This window comes from Lepidochelys kempii, chromosome 13 (genome assembly GCF_965140285.1).
Source record: "Lepidochelys kempii isolate rLepKem1 chromosome 13, rLepKem1.hap1, whole genome shotgun sequence".
In the NCBI taxonomy this organism is placed as follows: domain Eukaryota; kingdom Metazoa; phylum Chordata; order Testudines; family Cheloniidae; genus Lepidochelys; species Lepidochelys kempii.
Window position 1 is genome coordinate 37,602,976 of NC_136392.1, and position 18,322 is coordinate 37,621,297.

An 18,322-nucleotide genomic window follows, 5' to 3' on the forward strand; every position below is an offset into this window, starting at 1 on the left:
CTGGCCCCATTGACTATGGTGGGGTCCAGACTGCATAAATACTGGTTAAAAATTCATCAATCGATTTCAGAGGCAAGGAATGGTGGGAAGAGGCAGAAACTCAATGTTAGAACAACTGGTGCAGAACCCAGGGAGTGAGTGACAATCTTGAAGATGCAGGGTGTATCGAAATTCACTCAGGGCAGAGACAGGTGTGGGGAGGTTTAGATGATATGAGTTAGCTACCAAATGTAAACACAGAGAGAAGCAAAGTCATGAGGTTGAACTACACACGGGATGTTGGTGGAGCTACACCCAGAGTTGTCATACACACAAGATGGTGTGAAACCTACTCACAAGGTGTTGGGACACACACACACACACTGGGGACGGGGGCGTTAAATTCCTTAGGGAGTGAATCCCTTTGGAATTGTAACACACCCGCATGCAAGGTTGTGATACAAGGGGGGTGGGGGCTGTATGTGTATTAAACCCCTTTAGTGTTATCTCACACTCACGGTTGTGATACATCCCACACACACACACATCGTGCTGTGCTCTGCACCCCTGCTGGTTTGTGATCAGTATCGACGGCCATGGTTGGTTAGTATCCACATGTGATATATTTACACAGGCGGGGTTGGGACACATGCACACGCACGGTGAGTGTGTTACGGTTATACGCACACTCACTGGTTGCTACTGTACACAGTCTGAAGGTGGATTTATGTTTCTGCACAAAAGCCAGAAAAGGTTGGCCATTTTACAAAGAGCTTAGAAATAGTGGAGAGGAGTTTTGGCTGGACAGACAGATGGATGGATGGACAGGGTGTGTGGAAGGGTGGGTGGATGGATGGGTGGAGCACCATGGATGGATGGACAGAGTAGGTGGAGGGCCGTGGATGGATGGATGGACAGGGTTTGTGGAAGGGTGGGTGGAGGGCCAAGGATGGATGGATGGATGGATGGATGGACAGGGTGGGTGGGTGGAGGGCCATGGATGGATGGATGGGTGGATGGATGGACAGATGGATGGACAGGGTGGGTGAATGGGTGGGTGGAGGGCCGTGGATGGATGGATGCATGGACAGGGTGGAGGGTTGTGGATGGATGGATGGATGGATGGATAGATGGATGGACAGGGTGGAGGGCTGTGGAAGGATGGATGGATGGATGGATAGATGGATGGACAGGGTGGGTGGATGGGTAGGTGGAGGGCTGTGGATAGATGGATGGATGGACAGGGTGGAGGGCTGTGGATGGATGGATGGATAGATGGATGGACAGGGTGGGTGGATGGGTAGGTGGAGGGCCGTGGATAGATGGATGGATGGATGGAGACAGTGGAGGGCCGTGGATGGATGGATGGATAGATGGATGGAGACAGTGGAGGGCCGTGGATGGATGGATGGATAGATGGATGGACTGGGTGGGTGGAGGGCCGTGGATGGATGGATTGATGGATGGACAGGGTGGAGGGCCATGGATGGATGGATGGACCCAGTGGGGGGCTGTGGATGGATGGATGGGTGGATGGATGGACCCGGTGCAGGGCCATGGATGGATGGATAGATGGATGGACCCAGTGGGTGGGTGGAGGGCCGTGGATGGATGGATGAATGGATGGATGGATGGACAGGGTGGAGGGCCGTGGATGGATGGATGGGGGGATAGATTGATGGACGGGGGGGTGGATGGAAGGGTGGAGGGATGGATAGATGGATGAAGGGGTGAATGAAAGGTGGACGGATGGAGAGGTGTATGGGGGATAGAAAAATATATATCTAGCTAGAAGGGTGTGTATGGTGATAGATAATTAGAGGAGGGATAGAGGGCATGGGCAATGGGGGTGTGGGAGGATGTGTGTGTGTGTTGGGAGCGTGGGGAAGTGTCTGAGGATGGGTGTGCGTTTATGGGGATGGGGAGATGGGGGTGTATGTCGGGGGTTGGGGGAATGGATGAGGGTGTCAGGGGATGGGTAAGTGTTTCGGGGGATGTGAGACAGGAGCATGGGGGAATGGAGGCATGGGGGGGTTGAGGAGATGGATGGAGGTCTGCGGGGGTGTGAGGGGATGGGGAGGTGTGGGGGGGGGTGGATTAGGAGTGGAGGACAAGAGGTGTATTGGGGGATGGGAGTGTGGGGATATCAGGTGTCATAAATATAAAGGGAAGCGTAAACACCTTTAAAATCCCTCCTGGCCAGAGGAAAAATCCTCTCACCTGTAAAGGGTTAAGAAGCTAAAGGTAACCTCACTGGCACCTGACCACAATGACCAATGAGGAGACAAGATACTTTCAAAGCTGAAGGTGGGGAAAAACAAAGGGTCTGGGTCTGTCTGGGTGATGCTTTTGCCAGGGACAGAACAGGAATGGAGTCTTAGAACTTAGTAAGTAATCTAGCTAGAGATGTGTTAGATTATGATTTCTTTAAATGGCTGAGAAAATTTTGCTCTGCTCTAACCGGATACCTATGTTCTCTGATAGTGATTGTCAGCCTACAGAAAAATCCTTTAAAAAAAAAACCTAACACCTTTGTCTCCAGGTAAACAGACAGAAAACCCCTCTAGTTGCTCTTAGGTTAAAAAAAAAAAAAAAACACTTCTTCCAGTCTCTGAAGACTAGTGAATTTCCCTGCAGAAGATTAACTACCCTGCCTTTAAAAGAAAAGGAGTACTTGTGGCACCTTAGAGACTAACCAATTTATTTGAGCATGAGCTTTCGTGAGCTACAGCTCACTTCATCAGATGTTTACCGTGGAAACTGCAGCAGACTTTATATACACACAGAAATCATGAAACAATACCTCCTCCCACCCCACTGTCCTGCTGGTAATAGCTTATCTAAAGTGATCAACAGGTGGGCCATTTCCAGCACAAATCCAGGTTTTCTCACCCTCCACCCCCCCACACAAATTCACTCTCCTGCTGGTGCTAGCCCATCCAAAGTGACAACTCTTTACATAATCAAGTCGGGCTATTTCCTGCATAGATCAAGGTTTTCTCACATCCCCCCCACCCCCATACACACACAAACTCACTCTCCTGCTGGTAATAGCTCATCTAAACTGACCATTCTCCAGGTTTAAATCCAAGTTAAACCAGAACATCTGGGGGGGGGGGGGGGTAGGAAAAAACAAGAGGAAACAGGCTAGGTAGAGAAAACTCCAGCTCACCCAAGACAATCCCCTGTTGTCTCTGCTCTGGCCCCCAAGCAGAGACAAAAAAACCTCTAACTGCTTTCAGCTGAAAACCTGCTTTCCAGCAGCCCAAAGGGAAAAAAAAATATTTCCTTTTCAAATCTGTGCTTCTGATTCAAAAAATCTCAAATTGATCTCAAAATGATTTCAAGGTAATCCCACCACTCTGCCACCATGTCAAGGTTCCTTCCCCACTCTGAACTCTAGGGTACAGATGTGGGGACCTGCATGAAAACCCCCTAAGCTTATTCTTACCAGCTTAGGTTAAAACTTCCCCAAGATACAAACTATTTTACCTTTTGCCCTTGGACTTTATCGCTGCCACCACCAAACATCTAATAAATATATAACCGGGAAAGAGCCCGCTTGGAAACATCTTTCCCCCCAAAATCCTCCCAAATCTTACACCCCCTTTCCTGGGGAAGGTTTGATAAAAATCCTCACCAATTTGCACAGGTGACCACAGACCCAAACCCTTGGATCTTAAGAACAAGGAAAAAGCAATCCGGTTCTTAAGAAGAATTTTAATGGAAGTAAAAGAATCACCTCTGTAAAATCAGGATGGTGAATACCTTACAAGGTAATTAGATTCAAAACACAGAGAATCCCTCTAGGCAAAACCTTAAGTTACAAAAAGACACAAAAACAGGAATATCAATTCCATTCAGCACAGCTATTTTCTCAGCCATTTAAAGAAATCATAATCTAATGCATCTCTAGCTAGATTACTTACTAAGTTCTCAGACTCTATTCCTGTTCTGTCCCCGGCAAAAGCATCACCCAGACAGACCCAAACCCTTTGTCCTCCCCCCCCCAGCTTTGAAAGTCTCTTTAGTCTCTAAGGTGCCACAAGTACTCCTTTTCTTTTTGTCTCCTCATTGGTCATTGTGGTCAGGTGCCAGCGAGGTTATCCTAGCTTCTTAACGCTTTACAGGTGAAAGGGTTTTTCCTCTGGCCAGGAGGGATTTTAAAGGGGTTTACCCTTCCCTTTATATTTATGACAGCGGGCGTGGGGGGAGATGGACGTATGTCGGGGGATGGGAGTGTGGGGGTGGCAGGGGTGGGGGGCTGTCGGGGGATTGGGGATGGGAGTGTGGGGGTGGAGGAAGATGGGGGGTGTCGGGGGATGGGGAGATGGGGGTGTGTCTGGGGATGGGAGTGGGGGGTGGCGGGCGTGGGGGTATGTCGGGGGACGTGGGGGTGGGGGGAGATGGGGGATGGGAGTCGGGGGTGGGGGAGATGGGGGTGTGTGAGAGGGGATGGCGGACGGGAGAGTGGGGGTAGTGGGCATCGGGGGTATGTCGGGGGACGTGGGGGGAGATGGGGGTGTGTCTGGGGATGGGGGATAGGAGTGGGGGGTGGGGGAGATGTGGGTGTGTGAGGGGGGATGGCGGATGGGAGAGTGGGCGTAGTGGGCATCGGGGGTATGTCGGGGGACGTGGGGTGGGGGGAGATGGGGGACGGGAGTGTGGGGGTAGCGGGCATGCGGGGAGATGGGGATATGTCGGGGGATGTGGGGGTGGGGGGAGATGGGTCTGGAATAAGGGATGGGGGACGGGAGTGTGGGGGTAGCGGGCATCAGAGGTATGTCGGGGGACGTGGGGGTGGGGGGAGATGGGGGATGGGAGTCGGGGGTGGGGGAGATGGGGGTGTGTGAGAGGGGATGGCGGACGGGAGAGTGGGGGTAGTGGGCATCGGGGGTATGTCGGGGGACGTGGGGGGAGATGGGGGTGTGTCTGGGGATGGGGGATAGGAGTGGGGGGTGGGGGAGATGTGGGTGTGTGAGGGGGGATGGCGGATGGGAGAGTGGGCGTAGTGGGCATCGGGGGTATGTCGGGGGACGTGGGGTGGGGGGAGATGGGGGACGGGAGTGTGGGGGTAGCGGGCATGCGGGGAGATGGGGATATGTCGGGGGATGTGGGGGTGGGGGGAGATGGGTCTGGAATAAGGGATGGGGGACGGAAGTGTGGGGGTAGCGGGCATCAGGGGTATGTCGGGGGACGTGGGAGTGGGGGGAGATGGGGCTGGAATGGGGGATGGGGGACGGGAGTGTGGGGGTAGCGAGCATGCGGGGAGATGGGGGTATGTCGGTGGACATGGCGGTGGGGGGAGATGGGGCTGGAATGGGGGACGGGAGTGTGGGGGTAGCGGGCACGCAAGGAGATGGAGGTATGTCGGGGGACAGGGGCATGGGGAGAGGCGGGGGTGTGTCGGGGAGAACCCAGCAGCCCCCCGTTACCTTTGCTCTCTGCAGGTCCTGCTGGGGGCCCTGCAGCTGCAGCCAGCTCTGCCTGGCGCTCATGGGGGCGCAGGGGGGGGCCTGCCTGGCGTCCAGCACCCCCAGCACGTTGAGCTCCACGCCGAAGAGCCGCTCGATGCGGGGCCACTGCTCTGTGACAGCTGCCTGGGCCTCCTCGGGGACTGCGAACTCGTCCAGCGCCCCCATCGCCGCGGCGCCCATCTCCATGGTGCCGCCTGGCGCCACGGCGCCCACCTCGGCCTGCCTGGGCCACAGGGGGGAGGGGTTAATTACAGGTCATCGTTAATTCACGGGGGTGCGGGTGGTGGGCAATGCGGGCGCTGGGCAGGCAGGGGAGGGGTGAGAGGCAGGTGAAGAGACTTGGCTGGCCAGGGGCGGAGGGGGGGGCTTAGATTTTGCATTGGGGACGCAGGCTACCCCCTAGTCTTGCAGTGCCTCCCCATAATGCCCCAAGAGGGCTCCCACAATGCACTGGGAGCAGCTTGGCACAGCGCAAAGGACCGTGGGAAACAGGGACAAAGACTCTGGCTCCCACAGTGCACTGGGCTAAGGCAAGCGCCAACCGCTGGGCTCTCTCCGCCATGACGATGTACCCCCGCTGAGCTACCGCCCACCTTGTCTGAATACCAAAGAGCGCCAGACCCGAGCATCACAACCAACTCTTCCCAGACAGGAAGGGGAATAAACTCTGGATCAAGCTCTAAACCAGCCCAGCGACTCCAGTGTAAACGCTCTGATCTTCGTTTCATGCTCCGGATGGTTCCCAGCTCACCCAGATCAGCCATTCTGGGAGCCAGCTAAAGGCGTGGGTTTAACCCGGGTCAGAATCACTGTGCACGCGTGTTCCTACCTGAGTTTCAAACGTTTCTGTAGTGCTGGCTTGGGTCTTTGGGCGCTGCTAACAAAGATATATATAATAATTAATAGATGAGATATTACACGTTAATAATACTGCAAGATAACACTAAATTATGAATTCCAAATTATACATAATTGATCATAAATACCCAATAATCATAATAGTTAACATACAGTATGTAACGATGAATTATAAATAGTAACTAATGAATTGTAAATAATCAGTGATAATCACAATAATTAATCTACAGCACATAATACCAATGAATTACAAATAATATATAGGTTTCAGAGTAGCAGCCGTGTTCGTCTATATTCGTAAAAAGAAAAGGAGGACTCGTGGCACCTTAGAGACTAACCAATTTATTTGAGCATAAGCTTTCGTGAGCTACAGCTCACTTCATCGGATGCATTCTGTGGAAAATACAGGGGGGAGATTTATATACATAGAGAACATGAAACAATGGGTGTTACCATACACACTGTAAGGAGAGTGATCACTTAAGGTGAGCTATTACCAGCAGGAGAGCGCGGGAGGGGAGGGGGGAACTTTTGTAGTGATAATCAAGGTGGGCCATTTCCAGCAGTTGACAAGAACATCTGAGGGACAGTGGGGGTTGGAGGGGGGGAAATAAACATGGGGAAATAGTTTTACTTTGTGTAATGACCCATCCACTCCCAGTCTCTATTCAAGCCTAAATTAATTGTGTCCAGTTTGCAAATGAATTCCAATTCAGCAGTCTCTCCTTGGAGTCTGTTTTTGAAGTTTTTTTTGTTGAAGAATTGCAACTTTTAGGTCGAAAGAGATTGAAGTGTTCTCCGACTGGTTTTTGAATGTTATAATTCTTGACGTCTGATTTGTGTCCATTTATTCTTTTACGTAGAGACTGTCCAGTTTGACCAATGTACATGGCAGAGGGACATTGCTGGCACATGATGGCATATATCACATTGGTAGATGTGCAGGTGAACGAGCCTCTGATAGTGTGGCTGATGTGATTAGGCCCTATGATGGTATCCCCTGAATAGATACGTGGACACAGTTGGCAACGGGCTTTGTTGCAAGGATAGGTTCCTGGGTTAGTGGTTCTGTTGTGTGGTGTGTGGTTGCCGGTGAGTATTTGCTTCACGTTGTGGGGCTGTCTGTAAGCAAGGACTGGCCTGTCTCCCAAGATCTGTGAGAGTGATGGGTTGTCTTCAGGATAGGTTGTAGATCCTTGATGAGGCGCTGGAGAGGTTTTAGTTGGGGGCTGAAGGTGAGGGCTAGTGGCATTCTGTTCCTTTGTTTGTTGGGCCTGTCCTGTAGTAGATGACTTCTGGGTACTCTTCTGGCTCTGTCAATCTGTTTCTTCACTTCAGCAGGTGAGTATTGTAGTTGTAAGAGTGTAAGGGGACACCATCATAGGGCCTAATCAAATCAGCCACACTATCAGAGGCTTGTTCACCTGCACATCTACCAATGTGATAGATGCCATCATGTGCCAGCAATGCCCCTCTGCCATGTACATTGGTCAAACTGGACAGTCTCTACGTAAAAGAATAAATGGATATAAATCAGACGTCAAGAATTATAACATTCAAAAACCAGTTGGAGAACACTTCAATCTCTTTGGTCACTCGATTACGGACCTAAAAGTTGCAATTCTTCAACAAAAAAACTTCAAAAACAGACTCCAAGGAGAGACTGCTGAATTGGAATTCATTTGCAAATTGGACACAATTAATTTAGGCTTGAATAGAGACTGGGAGTGGATGGGTCATTACACAAAGTAAAACTATTTCCCCATGTTTATTCCCCCCCTCCACCCCACACTGTTCCTCAGATGTTCTTGTCAACTGCTGGAAATGGCCCACCTTGATTATCACTACAAAAGGTTCCCCCCCCCGCCCCCGCCTGCTCTCCTGCTGGTAATAGCTCACCTTAAGTGATCACTCTCCTTACAGTGTGTATGGTAACACCCATTGTTTCATGGTCTCTATGTATATAAATCTCCCCCCTGTATTTTCCACAGAATGCATCCGATGAAGTGAGCTGTAGCTCACGAAAGCTTATGCTCAAATAAATTGGTTAGTCTCTAAGGTGCCACGAGTCCTCCTTTTCTTTTTGCAAATAATATATAATAAATCTAAAATAAATAATAATCATATTAATATACAATGCATTATAGAGAGTAATTAATGAACTACAAAATATATGCTCATTCTTAATTAATAATAATTAATATACAATACACAATAACGATGCATTAGAAATAGTAATTAATGACATAAATAATTGCTCATAATAAACACATTATAATATTCACAATAAATATACAGTCCATAATAATGTTGAATTAGAAATGGTAACTAATGATATATAACCAGTCTGACTAAATAAATGGAATAATCACAATGATTAAATTATTATACAAGGCATAATAGCCATTATAAATAGCTACTAGTGAATTATAAATAAGATAATATGGCTCATAATGAATGATACCAGAGCGCATGAAGGGGGTACAAGTTTGGTGTGTGACCCGTAATCCCTGGCTCTTCCAAGAGGGTCAGGATTGTCTTCCCCATTGTACAGATGGGAAAATGTAGTCACCCAAGGGGAAGGGATTTGCCCAAGGTGAGCCAGCAGGCCCGTAGCAGAACCAGGAATAGAACCCAGGAGTCCTGGTTCCCAGCGCTCTATCCCCTAGACCCCACTCCCCTCCCCGCGCCAGGGACAGAACCCAGGAGTCCTGACTCCCAGCCCCCTTCCCCCATTCTACCCCCTAGACTCCACTTCCCTCCCAGACCTGGGGATAGAGCCCAGGGGTCCTGCCTCCCGTCCCCATCCCCATCTCCATCCGCTCCCCCCACTCCCTCCCCGCGCCAGGGACAGAACCCAGGAGTCCTGACTCCCAGCCCCCTCCCCCCATTCTACCCCCTAGACTCCACTTCCCTCCCAGAGGCGCGGATAGAACCCAGGAGTCCTGCCTCCCATCCCCCCATCCGCTCCCCCCCCCACTCCCCTCCCGGAGCCGCGGATAGAACCCAGGAGTCCTGACTCCCAGACCCCCCCCCAGGATCGCACTCACCAGAGCCCGGGTCCGGGCTGCCCCGAGCAGGCTGCGGGCGACGCAGCCAGGCGGAAGCGCTGACGGCGGCTCCACCCCGCGGGGCCCCGAGCGGGCGGGGGAGGCTCCAGCTGCTGCGAAGTTTCACTTCCCCCGGCCCTTGTGTCTGCCGGCCCCTGCCCCTGACCTGCCCCCGCCCGGTGCCCCCCTCCACCGGCCCCTGCCCCTGCCCCCGCCCGGTGCCCCCCTCCACCGGCCCCTGCCCCTGACCTGCCCCCGCCCGGTGCCCCCCTCCACCGGCCCCTGCCCCTGACCTGCCCCCGCCCGGTTTCCCCCTCCACCGGCCCCTGCCTCTGCCCCTGCCCCCGCCCGGTGCCCCCCTCCACCGGCCCCTGCCCCTGCCCCCGCCCGGTTTCCCCCTCCACCGGCCCCTGCCTCTGCCCCTGCTCCCGCCCGGTGCCCCCCTCCACCGGCCCCTGCCCCTGACCTGCCCCCGCCCGGTTTCCCCCTCCACCGGCCCCTGCCTCTGCCCCTGCCCCCGCCCGGTGCCCCCCTCCACCGGCCCCTGCCCCTGCCCCCGCCCGGTTTCCCCCTCCACCGGCCCCTGCCTCTGCCCCTGCTCCCGCCCGGTGCCCCCCTCCACCGGCCCCTGCCTCTGCCCAGTGCCATGTGCCCACCTCCACCAGCCTCTGCCCTGCCTGGTGCCCCCCTTGGCCAGCCCCTGCCCCTGCCCGGTGCCAGGCGCCCCCCCCCTCCAATCGGCCTCCGCCCTGCCAAGTGCCATGAGCCCCCCTTTGTCTACTTCTGCCCTGCCTGGTGCCCTGTGCCCCCTCCACTGGCCTCTGCACCCTGGCCCCATGGCTAGCTGTGCCCATACAGCCTCTGCCTGCCTGTTCATCCATCCACAAACCCATCCCTCCATCCATCCCCCTAGCTCTCCATCCATATGCTCCTTTATCCTTTCATCCATCCACCCTGCTATCCATCCATCCACCACTTTATCTGTCCATCCATCCACCCTTATGTATCTATCCATCCACCCGCCCGCCCCCATCTATCCATCCCCAAGCCCTCTATCTCTCTATCCCATCCATCCATCCATCCATCCATCCACCGCTTTATCTGTCCATCCATCCACCCTTTATGTATCTATCCATCCATCCGCCCCGTCTATCCATCCCCAAGCCCTCTATCTCTCTATCCCATCCATCCACCGCTTTATCTGTCCATCCATCCACCCTTTATGTATCTATCCATCCATCCCCAAGCCCTCTATCTCTCTATCCCATCCATTCATCCATCCATCCACCGCTTTATCTGTCCATCCATCCACCCTTATGTATCTATCCATCCATCCCCAAGCCCTCTATCTCTCTATCCCATCCATCCATCCATCCATCCATCCATCCATCCACCGCTTTATCTGTCCATCCATCCACCCTTTATGTATCTATCCATCCATCCGTCCCCGTCTATCCATCCCCAAGCCCTCTATCTCTCCATCCATCCATCCACCGCTTTATCTGTCCATCCATCCACCCTTTATGTATCTATTCATCCATCCGCCCCCCTGTCTATCCATCCCCAAGCCCTCTATCTCTCTTTCCATCCATCCATCTCCACAAACACCCATCCATCTGCCCCAGTTTCTGTCTGTCCCATGCAGCCCATCTATCTGGCCCCACACACTCTCTCTGGCTGTCACTGCTCTCCCCACCCCCCTAGAGGCCCCCTCCCGCCACTGCCCGGCCCAGCTGGGAAATTCCAGGTTGTGACACGGGGCGAGGCAGGGGCGGGGACCGGCTCTGGCCGGGGAAGTGGGTTTGTGCGGCTGGCTCTTTGTATGAATGGGAGGAAAGTCTGAGGCTTCCAGCCTCCCCCCTGCCAGGTGTGGCTGACTCATATCTTCTGAGCCCCTCCGCAGAGATCAGGCCCCCCTTTGTGCCCGGTGCTGCACGGACCCCAACTGAGATCAGCCCCCTCCCCCCCACGTTGTGCCCGGTGCTGCACGGACACAGTCCCTGTCCCGAAGAGCTCAAAGTCTGAACAGACACAGGGTGAAAGGGGAAACTGAGATAGAGAGGGGACAGGACTTACCCCAGGTCTCATAGCAATTCCGTGGCAGAGCTGTGTGCTGAGTCCCAATCACCTGTCCTATGCACCTGATCCAGCCAGTGGCTTCCAGCTTCCTGAGGGCGGGGCCAGGCTATGAACTTCCATTCATCCCTCCCGCAGCCCTGCCCTCTCTTAACCCTTTGTGAACTGCCCCAAAGGGGCCTTAGTGAGATGGACACGTTTCTACTGTCGGGCTTTGTAGACTATCTGCAAGGAAGTGTTCACCCACCCACTGAAATGCAGCCAGCTCTGGGGTGGGGCAGTTGGGGAACAGCTCATTAAATCTCACTCTCCTCCCAGAGCTGGCATGGAACCCAGGAGTCCTGACTCCCAGACTTGCTGCTCTAACACTAAACTCCACTCCTCTCCCAGAGCTGGGGAAAGAATCGAAGAGTCCTGGCTCCTGACCCTGCTGCTCTAACCGCTAGACCCAATTCCTTTCCCAGAGCTGGGGATAGAACCAGGAGTCCAGACCCTCAGTCCAGTCCTCTACCTACCACACCTCACTGCTAATCCCTTTAGTTTCCTCTTTCATTCCCAATTCTTACCCTTAAAAAAAAATCCACACAAAATCATATAACGGGGGGGGAGGGGCGGTGCAATACCAAACAACACTTTGTTAATGTGCAAAGTTCCTTTATTCACAGCTGACAAATTGCTGACATTTCTCCGGTGAATTTGGAAGTTAAAGGCCCATATGCAGGTTTCAGGTAGCGGGAAACCATAAAGGTGCTTATATTCATGGATTTAAAGGGACCATTAAATCAGCTAGTGCAGACCTCAGATAACCCAGTTATCCAATACTTAGCCAGTCACTTGTATGAATCACGTTAGTATCTGAATGTCTCACAGTTTGGGTTACATCCTGTTAGAAGTATGCCTAGAATATGTGGCTAATAATAATTAGTTCCTCTCGGTCCTCAAGGGCAGAAAAGCTATTCCCCTCTGATCCCCCCAAAATAGGCTAGTTCTGAACCCCTGCTGGAAACTAGAGACCATAAGAAAACAACCATTAGCCTTGTGACACCTCAGCCCAGCTAAAGTTGAAAGACTGTCCTGGAAGAGCAGGATGGCTGAATCTAGGAAAAATATCCCATGGATAATCTGTTTGCTCCTCCGTTATCTTTCACCCCCAATTAGGAGCTGTGCGTTGGTCTGCATCAGATCAAAGGGTACGAAAGGAAAGATATTAGAACTAGCCAAAAGCCCACTATGTTTCGGGGAACTATAATGGATTGTGTTTGCTTTCAGAAGGACTTTTGCACCCTAGACATAAGAGGGTTCGTTGGGTGCGAGAAGGAAAAAGAACTGAAATCAACGAAGCATCAACAGACAATGCTTAAAAGAGGGGGGAGGATCCCAACTCATAGCTGGGGTGAATACAGGGAAATACGGTCACTGAAATGAAAACAACTTAAAAACCCTCTAAGGAAAGAATCGAAGATACTTGTTGGACACCATCACCATCTACTGGACGTAGATGGAAGCAGCAGAAGGAATCAGCTAAAGGCTGAGAGAGGGAGAGACAAGGTGGGTGAGTTGATACCTTTTTTGGACCAGCTTCTGTCGATGAGGGAGACAAGCTTTCGAGCTCCACAGAGCTGGTGCAGAAGCTGAAACTTCTCTTTCATCAAAAGAAGTTGGTCCAATAAAAGGCGTTATCTGACCCACCTCGTCTTTCACATGTCCTGGGACCAAACATGACCTGTTCTGTTCATTCCCTCTGAAGCACCTGGCTTTGGCCACTGTTGGAAGAAAGGATACCAGGCTAGACAGACCATTGGTCTGATCCAGTGTGGCCATTCTTATGTTCTTATCTACACTGCAAACAACCAAAGTCTGATGGTTATGAAGCAAGTGTCCAGTAGAAATCAGAAGCCGGTTGGTTTCCAATGGCCCTTAAATCAGGATGTATAAAATTGAGGATGCCCTGTGGGATCCCAGAGATAGCTCACCCTCCATTGGTCCTACTCGCCCTTCCTCCAAGGTTATAGGGCTTCAACAGAAGAATCCACAAAGGCAGCTGCAGAAGTGCTACCAACATTTAGACCAGCCGTGTGGAAAGATGCCCTCTACTGTAGAGTTCCCAGGGCTGAGAAGGCGCAATGAGATTTCATTTCAGAGATTGGGTTCCTCTTGTTGTGGCCTTTAAAAACCGGCACCTGCAAATTCCCTGATGAGCCCAGCCTCTTCCTGCTGACAGACCCAAGAATTGGTTGTTTAGATTTTTACCAGTGATATGTGGATAAACCTTTACAAAGCCAAGTCAATTGGCCAGAGGAAACTTAATAATATCAAGCAATTGCTTTTGATCACTTAAATTAGTCCCTTTCCAACCCAGCCTTTCCAAGAGCAGGGATTCCAAGCCAGATGGGACCAATGTGATCACAAAGCCTGAACACAGGCCAAAAACTGACCCCCAAAACACCCCTTTTGAACTAGAGCAGAGCTTTGAAAAATTCCTCAAAGTCCCTTAAGACAAGAGTCACTGTACTCCTGGGAGGGTGATAAACATAGCAGAAATACTATAGAATTGACGACTGATGATGAGAAGTAAATGTCGGAAGAAATCTTATGGATAAGTCTATAACAGCTGGGCCCAATGCTAGTCTGTTTCACTTGATTGCACGTGTATTTTGCGTTCAGTCCCTACTGGGTATCTGACCGAGATTTCTAAATCTAAGGGATTTACCATGACCTGTGTGGCCCTTGGTGAATTAATAAGCGTGTTGATTGGTTAAGAATAAGCAAGTGCCCTGATTTGGGAAATAGCAGAACCTAGCATTTGAATACTTAAGCTGCCTGGACTCAACAAAATGGGCTTTATCCTCAATTCAATTGCTATGGAATATATTCATCCAACTGGCAAATCTACTTTGCTAGATTTAAAATCTAACAGGCACTGCGGCGAATTCATAAAATGGATGCCCAGTCATGCCTACAATTCTCACTATGCCTTGTGCAGTACAGAAATGCTACTGGCCCCATTGTCCAGATGGGGAAACAGGGTCAAATTGTTCAAAGTGATTCAGGGGCCAAACCCCATTTTTTAGCAGTGACTTGGTCACATGGAAGCTTTTAGTGGGACTGAGGTGCCTAAATCACTTTCACCCTTAAATCACTTGATACCTCAGTTTCCCGAATTTGACCCACCCAAAGACTCATGGAAGACAGTTGCTCCTAGCCGGGGATTGAATCCAGCCCCACTCCAGTGGCCTGACTAACACAACAGCCTTCCTATTACTAGCAAATACCATTGGACTCCCCAGCCACATCGCTGATTTCCAGACATTAACACAAGAGCAAGTCAAAGAAGCTCAATCCGTGTAACCACCATGCCCCTCGGGGAGTTATTGGCATCAGGGATTGAACCTTGGGATCTTAGTGCGTGAGCTAAAAGACCCACCTTGGGTAGCTGTGCCTAGCTGTGACCCAATAACCAGGAAGATGATGATGTACCACATGGATGCACAAGAATGTCCTGGCCAATGCTGGTTGGTCCACCTCAAGATAGTCTTAAAATTGGGGCAGTGGGATGGTGGCAGGCGGGGTGGGGTCTTTGGTGAACTTGATGTCCCGGCAAAACAAGATGGGCTCCTGGCCCAGGCCAAGGCGGTACTGCCACACGTAGAGGCTCTGTTTGGGCTCCAGGGTAGCCTGGAAGGTCTCCTCTTCCTCCCGGGCTTCAGTCCAGTCCTCCTTCTCCGTCTTGACACTGCTCCCACCGTACTCGGCCGAGAGTGAGAACTGGGCCTTGACAACAGCTGCTGTCAGCTCCCCGGCCCCGAGTGAGGCGGAAGTGCCCACCTTCCAGTTGCGCCCGACGCTGGCCACCTTCTCCTTGGCGAAGCCCACCTTCCGGGCCACAGCGTGAGTCCAGGTGATAGGGGTGTCCGAATCATTGGAGAGGGTCTTGATGCACTGCCAGCCTCCAAAGGAGGGGCCCCTGGTCAGGGCCAGCCCCCCAGGAAGGAAACTCACCAGGTCAGGGTGGATGGAGTAGACTGCAGCCAAGTTGGCGTTGATAAAACTCTTGTAGAGGTAGAACTGAGCTCCCCATCTTTGGTCCACAGTGACCATCGCCCAGTAGCTCCCGATGCCAAAGTAGTAGAGCCCCAGGCAGCTTTGGGGATGTAGGGGGATGTCTTCACCCCTGGAGTCTGTGCTTAAATCGCACACACCACGCACGACCCCCTGGCCAAAGAAGAGGATGAAGAAGAAGTCGGCGCGTTTCATGTAGTGGTCCCCGCGGCGGCAATTGGGATGCAGCTGGTAGACCTGAGCACCTTCATCTGTGCTCAGGTCCTGTACCACCCGGTAGGAGTCGCCCTTGATGATGTAGATGTCAGGGTCCCTCTCGGAGCCCAGGTAATGATCCCCGCCCTGGCATGAGGGGTGCAGACCCCGGATCTCGATGCTGCGTCCGGTCTCCAGACGCTCTGTCCGCAAGTAGCAGCCCAGGTCGGAGCGGACCATGAAGTCTCTGTGTCTCTTCCGGAAGATGCCGGTGCCAGGAGCATCTTTCCGTGGAACGATCCTGGCCATCGAGCCTCAGACCCTGAGGGAGACAGCAAGGAGAGGTCGGGGGTGGGGGGCGGAAGAATTGTAAGACAATGGCCAGGCACTGCCCCAACTGGCTGGTCCCTGCGTGAGACGGCTCAGCACTGGCAAGATGTTCCTTTCCTGCTCTCCTGCCATACGTCAGGGAGAATTTACAACCAGAAACTTGTGGATCTGCCAGGAAATATCGAGAGCCTCAGAGAGATAAAGACCCAGAAGCCCAGCAGGGTTCGGAGACACGGCCGCTGCTCCAGCAGGCGTCTCTAGCATAACCCTCCCTGGGCCAGGAAGTGGTGGAGGCAACGCCACAGATGTTGCAAGACCGGCAGGGCAGAAGAAAGGAATTGTGTAAACACAGTGTCCTGGGGCTGGGCTTGGAGATTGGGGTGGGTGGGGTGTGAGAAAGGCAGAGTTTGTAGGATACAGGCCCCACGTAGGGCTGACGAGAGGGGGACAAATGGGAAGCAATTGTACCAGGCCCCAAACTCAGGGGGTCCCCAAAAGATCTGTAACTGGGGCAAAATGTGGGAGGTGGGGCCCAGTGAACATAGTGCACCATGGCCCCCAATTTCTCTCCAGGGGCCTGCGGTGTTGTCTAGTGGGTAGAGCTCTGGGCTGGCAATCAGGACACCCGGGTTCTAGCCCTGGCTCTGCTGCCAGGCAAGGTCTTGGGCAAGTCACTTCCCCTGTGTGTGACTCAGTTTCCCCTCTGGCTGGTCTACATAGACTGTGAGCTCTTTGGGAGGGATAGCTCAGTGGTTTGAGCATTGGCCTGCTAAACCCAGGGTTGTGATGCTTGAGGGTGCCGTCTGGGGAGTTGGGGATTGGCCCTGCTTCGAGCAGGGGGTTGGACTAGATGACCTCTTGAGGTCCCTTCCACCCCTGATATTCTGTGACAGGGCCTTTCTCTCACAACGTGTATGTACGGCACTTAGCACAGTGGGGCTGTGATCTTGCCTGGGGACTCCTGCTGTAGAAATAATGAACCGCTACCACATTATTCTTCGCTCCAGGCCGTGGAGACAAGGCCAGAATAGCTCCATCACCAGAGACCCTGACCCTTCTCTTCCTCCCAACTCTTGAGCCAGAAAGCCCATGGAGATGCCCTCGGCCCTGTGCCCAGTCTCTTCCTCCCCATCCCCACTGGGGCTAGTCTCTCCAAAACAGACATTTTCCCCTGAAAACATCATGAAACAAGTGGTCTATGGGACTATAAATGGCCTTGAGGCCTGTGAAGAACCTGAGGGTCCATGCAGCCTACGAGGGGCCTGAGAGACCCAAGACGTCCTTCAGGACAGTAGTGGGCCTGTTTGGACCATGAGGTCTGTCCGCAGCCCTTCATGGCAGTGACTCCTAGGAGGTCCGTCTGCCCCCCACCAAGGCTTGACTAACCCACAATGACCATGATGCAGAAAGACCTATAAAGGTGCCAAATGTCCAGAAGGATGGTGAGGACTCTATGGCTTTGGGGGGAGGGGGGGCCTCTGAAGCGCCTTCAGTAGCTCTTCGGGAATCTGCGATTTCAGGGGGTCTCTGAGGCCCACGACCACCCTTGGTCCCACACAACCTGTTGCCCTGGTTCATTTCTCAGGGTTACTTGGTCTTGTTTTGTGCCTTACTAGGTTGGTCTGGTCACCTTAGTCCCATGGTGGGAGCTTCACTATTTGACCAGCTCTGCCCCACTACCCCTATTTCCCCCTCTAGGGAGAACCCTGATGCATTGTGGGTCCCTTCTGCTTTACTTTTGGCAGCTGCTGGGGTTGGGGAGCTCAGAGCAACTTTCGATCTGGCCTTTGTCCAAAGCCCAGGGGGAGTCATTCCGGATTCCCCTCTGGCGCTACTGAGGTGTCCCTCCAGCCCTAGGCCAGGGGGCCCACCCCCACCCCCATCTCTATGGGGCCATGGGGTTCCTCCTCCTCAGACCGGCTCCGTCCCCTTGCTGGCTCTGCCTCCCCGACCTCTTCTGTGTCTGCCTCAGGCCCAAGCACCCCAAGGCCAGGCTGGTCCCTAAGAAGGACCACCTCAGCTGCTACCTCACCACCAACTGCCTCAACGAAGGGCAGTAGATCCAGCTTCACAGCCTGCACCCCTTGCACCGGCTCAGCGAGCGCTACCTGGGCTCTCAGACAGACTCCAAGGTCTACATCAGCTGGGGCAACTCCTTCTTTGAAAACTCGTGGCGAACCGGGGAAGTCCCGGATGACTGGAAAAAGGCTAATGTAGTGCCAATCTTTAAAAAAGGGAAGAAGGAGGATCCTGGGAACTACAGGCCAGTCAGCCTCACTTCAGTCCCTGGAAAAATCA

General features: G+C 52.8%; 1 protein-coding gene across 10 annotated transcripts in view; it reads right to left on the minus strand.

Moving 5' to 3' along the window:
* Positions 1 to 11,500, minus strand: part of KHNYN (KH and NYN domain containing) — a 32,754-nt gene extending 21,254 nt beyond the window's left edge. For 2 of the 10 annotated variants that reach the window (XM_073308565.2, XM_073308566.2), the window contains exons 1-3: positions 8,779 to 8,921; positions 6,286 to 6,333; positions 5,415 to 5,679 (exon numbers count right to left, since the gene is read on the minus strand). In XM_073308565.2, the coding sequence (XP_073164666.1) occupies positions 5,415 to 5,679; positions 6,286 to 6,333; positions 8,779 to 8,861 (396 nt within the window). In that variant the 5' untranslated portion in view covers positions 8,862 to 8,921. Of the gene's footprint in view, positions 1 to 5,414; positions 5,680 to 6,285; positions 6,334 to 8,778; positions 8,923 to 9,364; positions 9,432 to 11,440 lie in introns of those variants that run through there. The other 8 variants (XM_073308568.2, XM_073308567.1, XM_073308575.2 and 5 more) reach the window with 8 other exon arrangements.
* Positions 11,501 to 18,322: the final 6,822 nt, after the last annotated feature.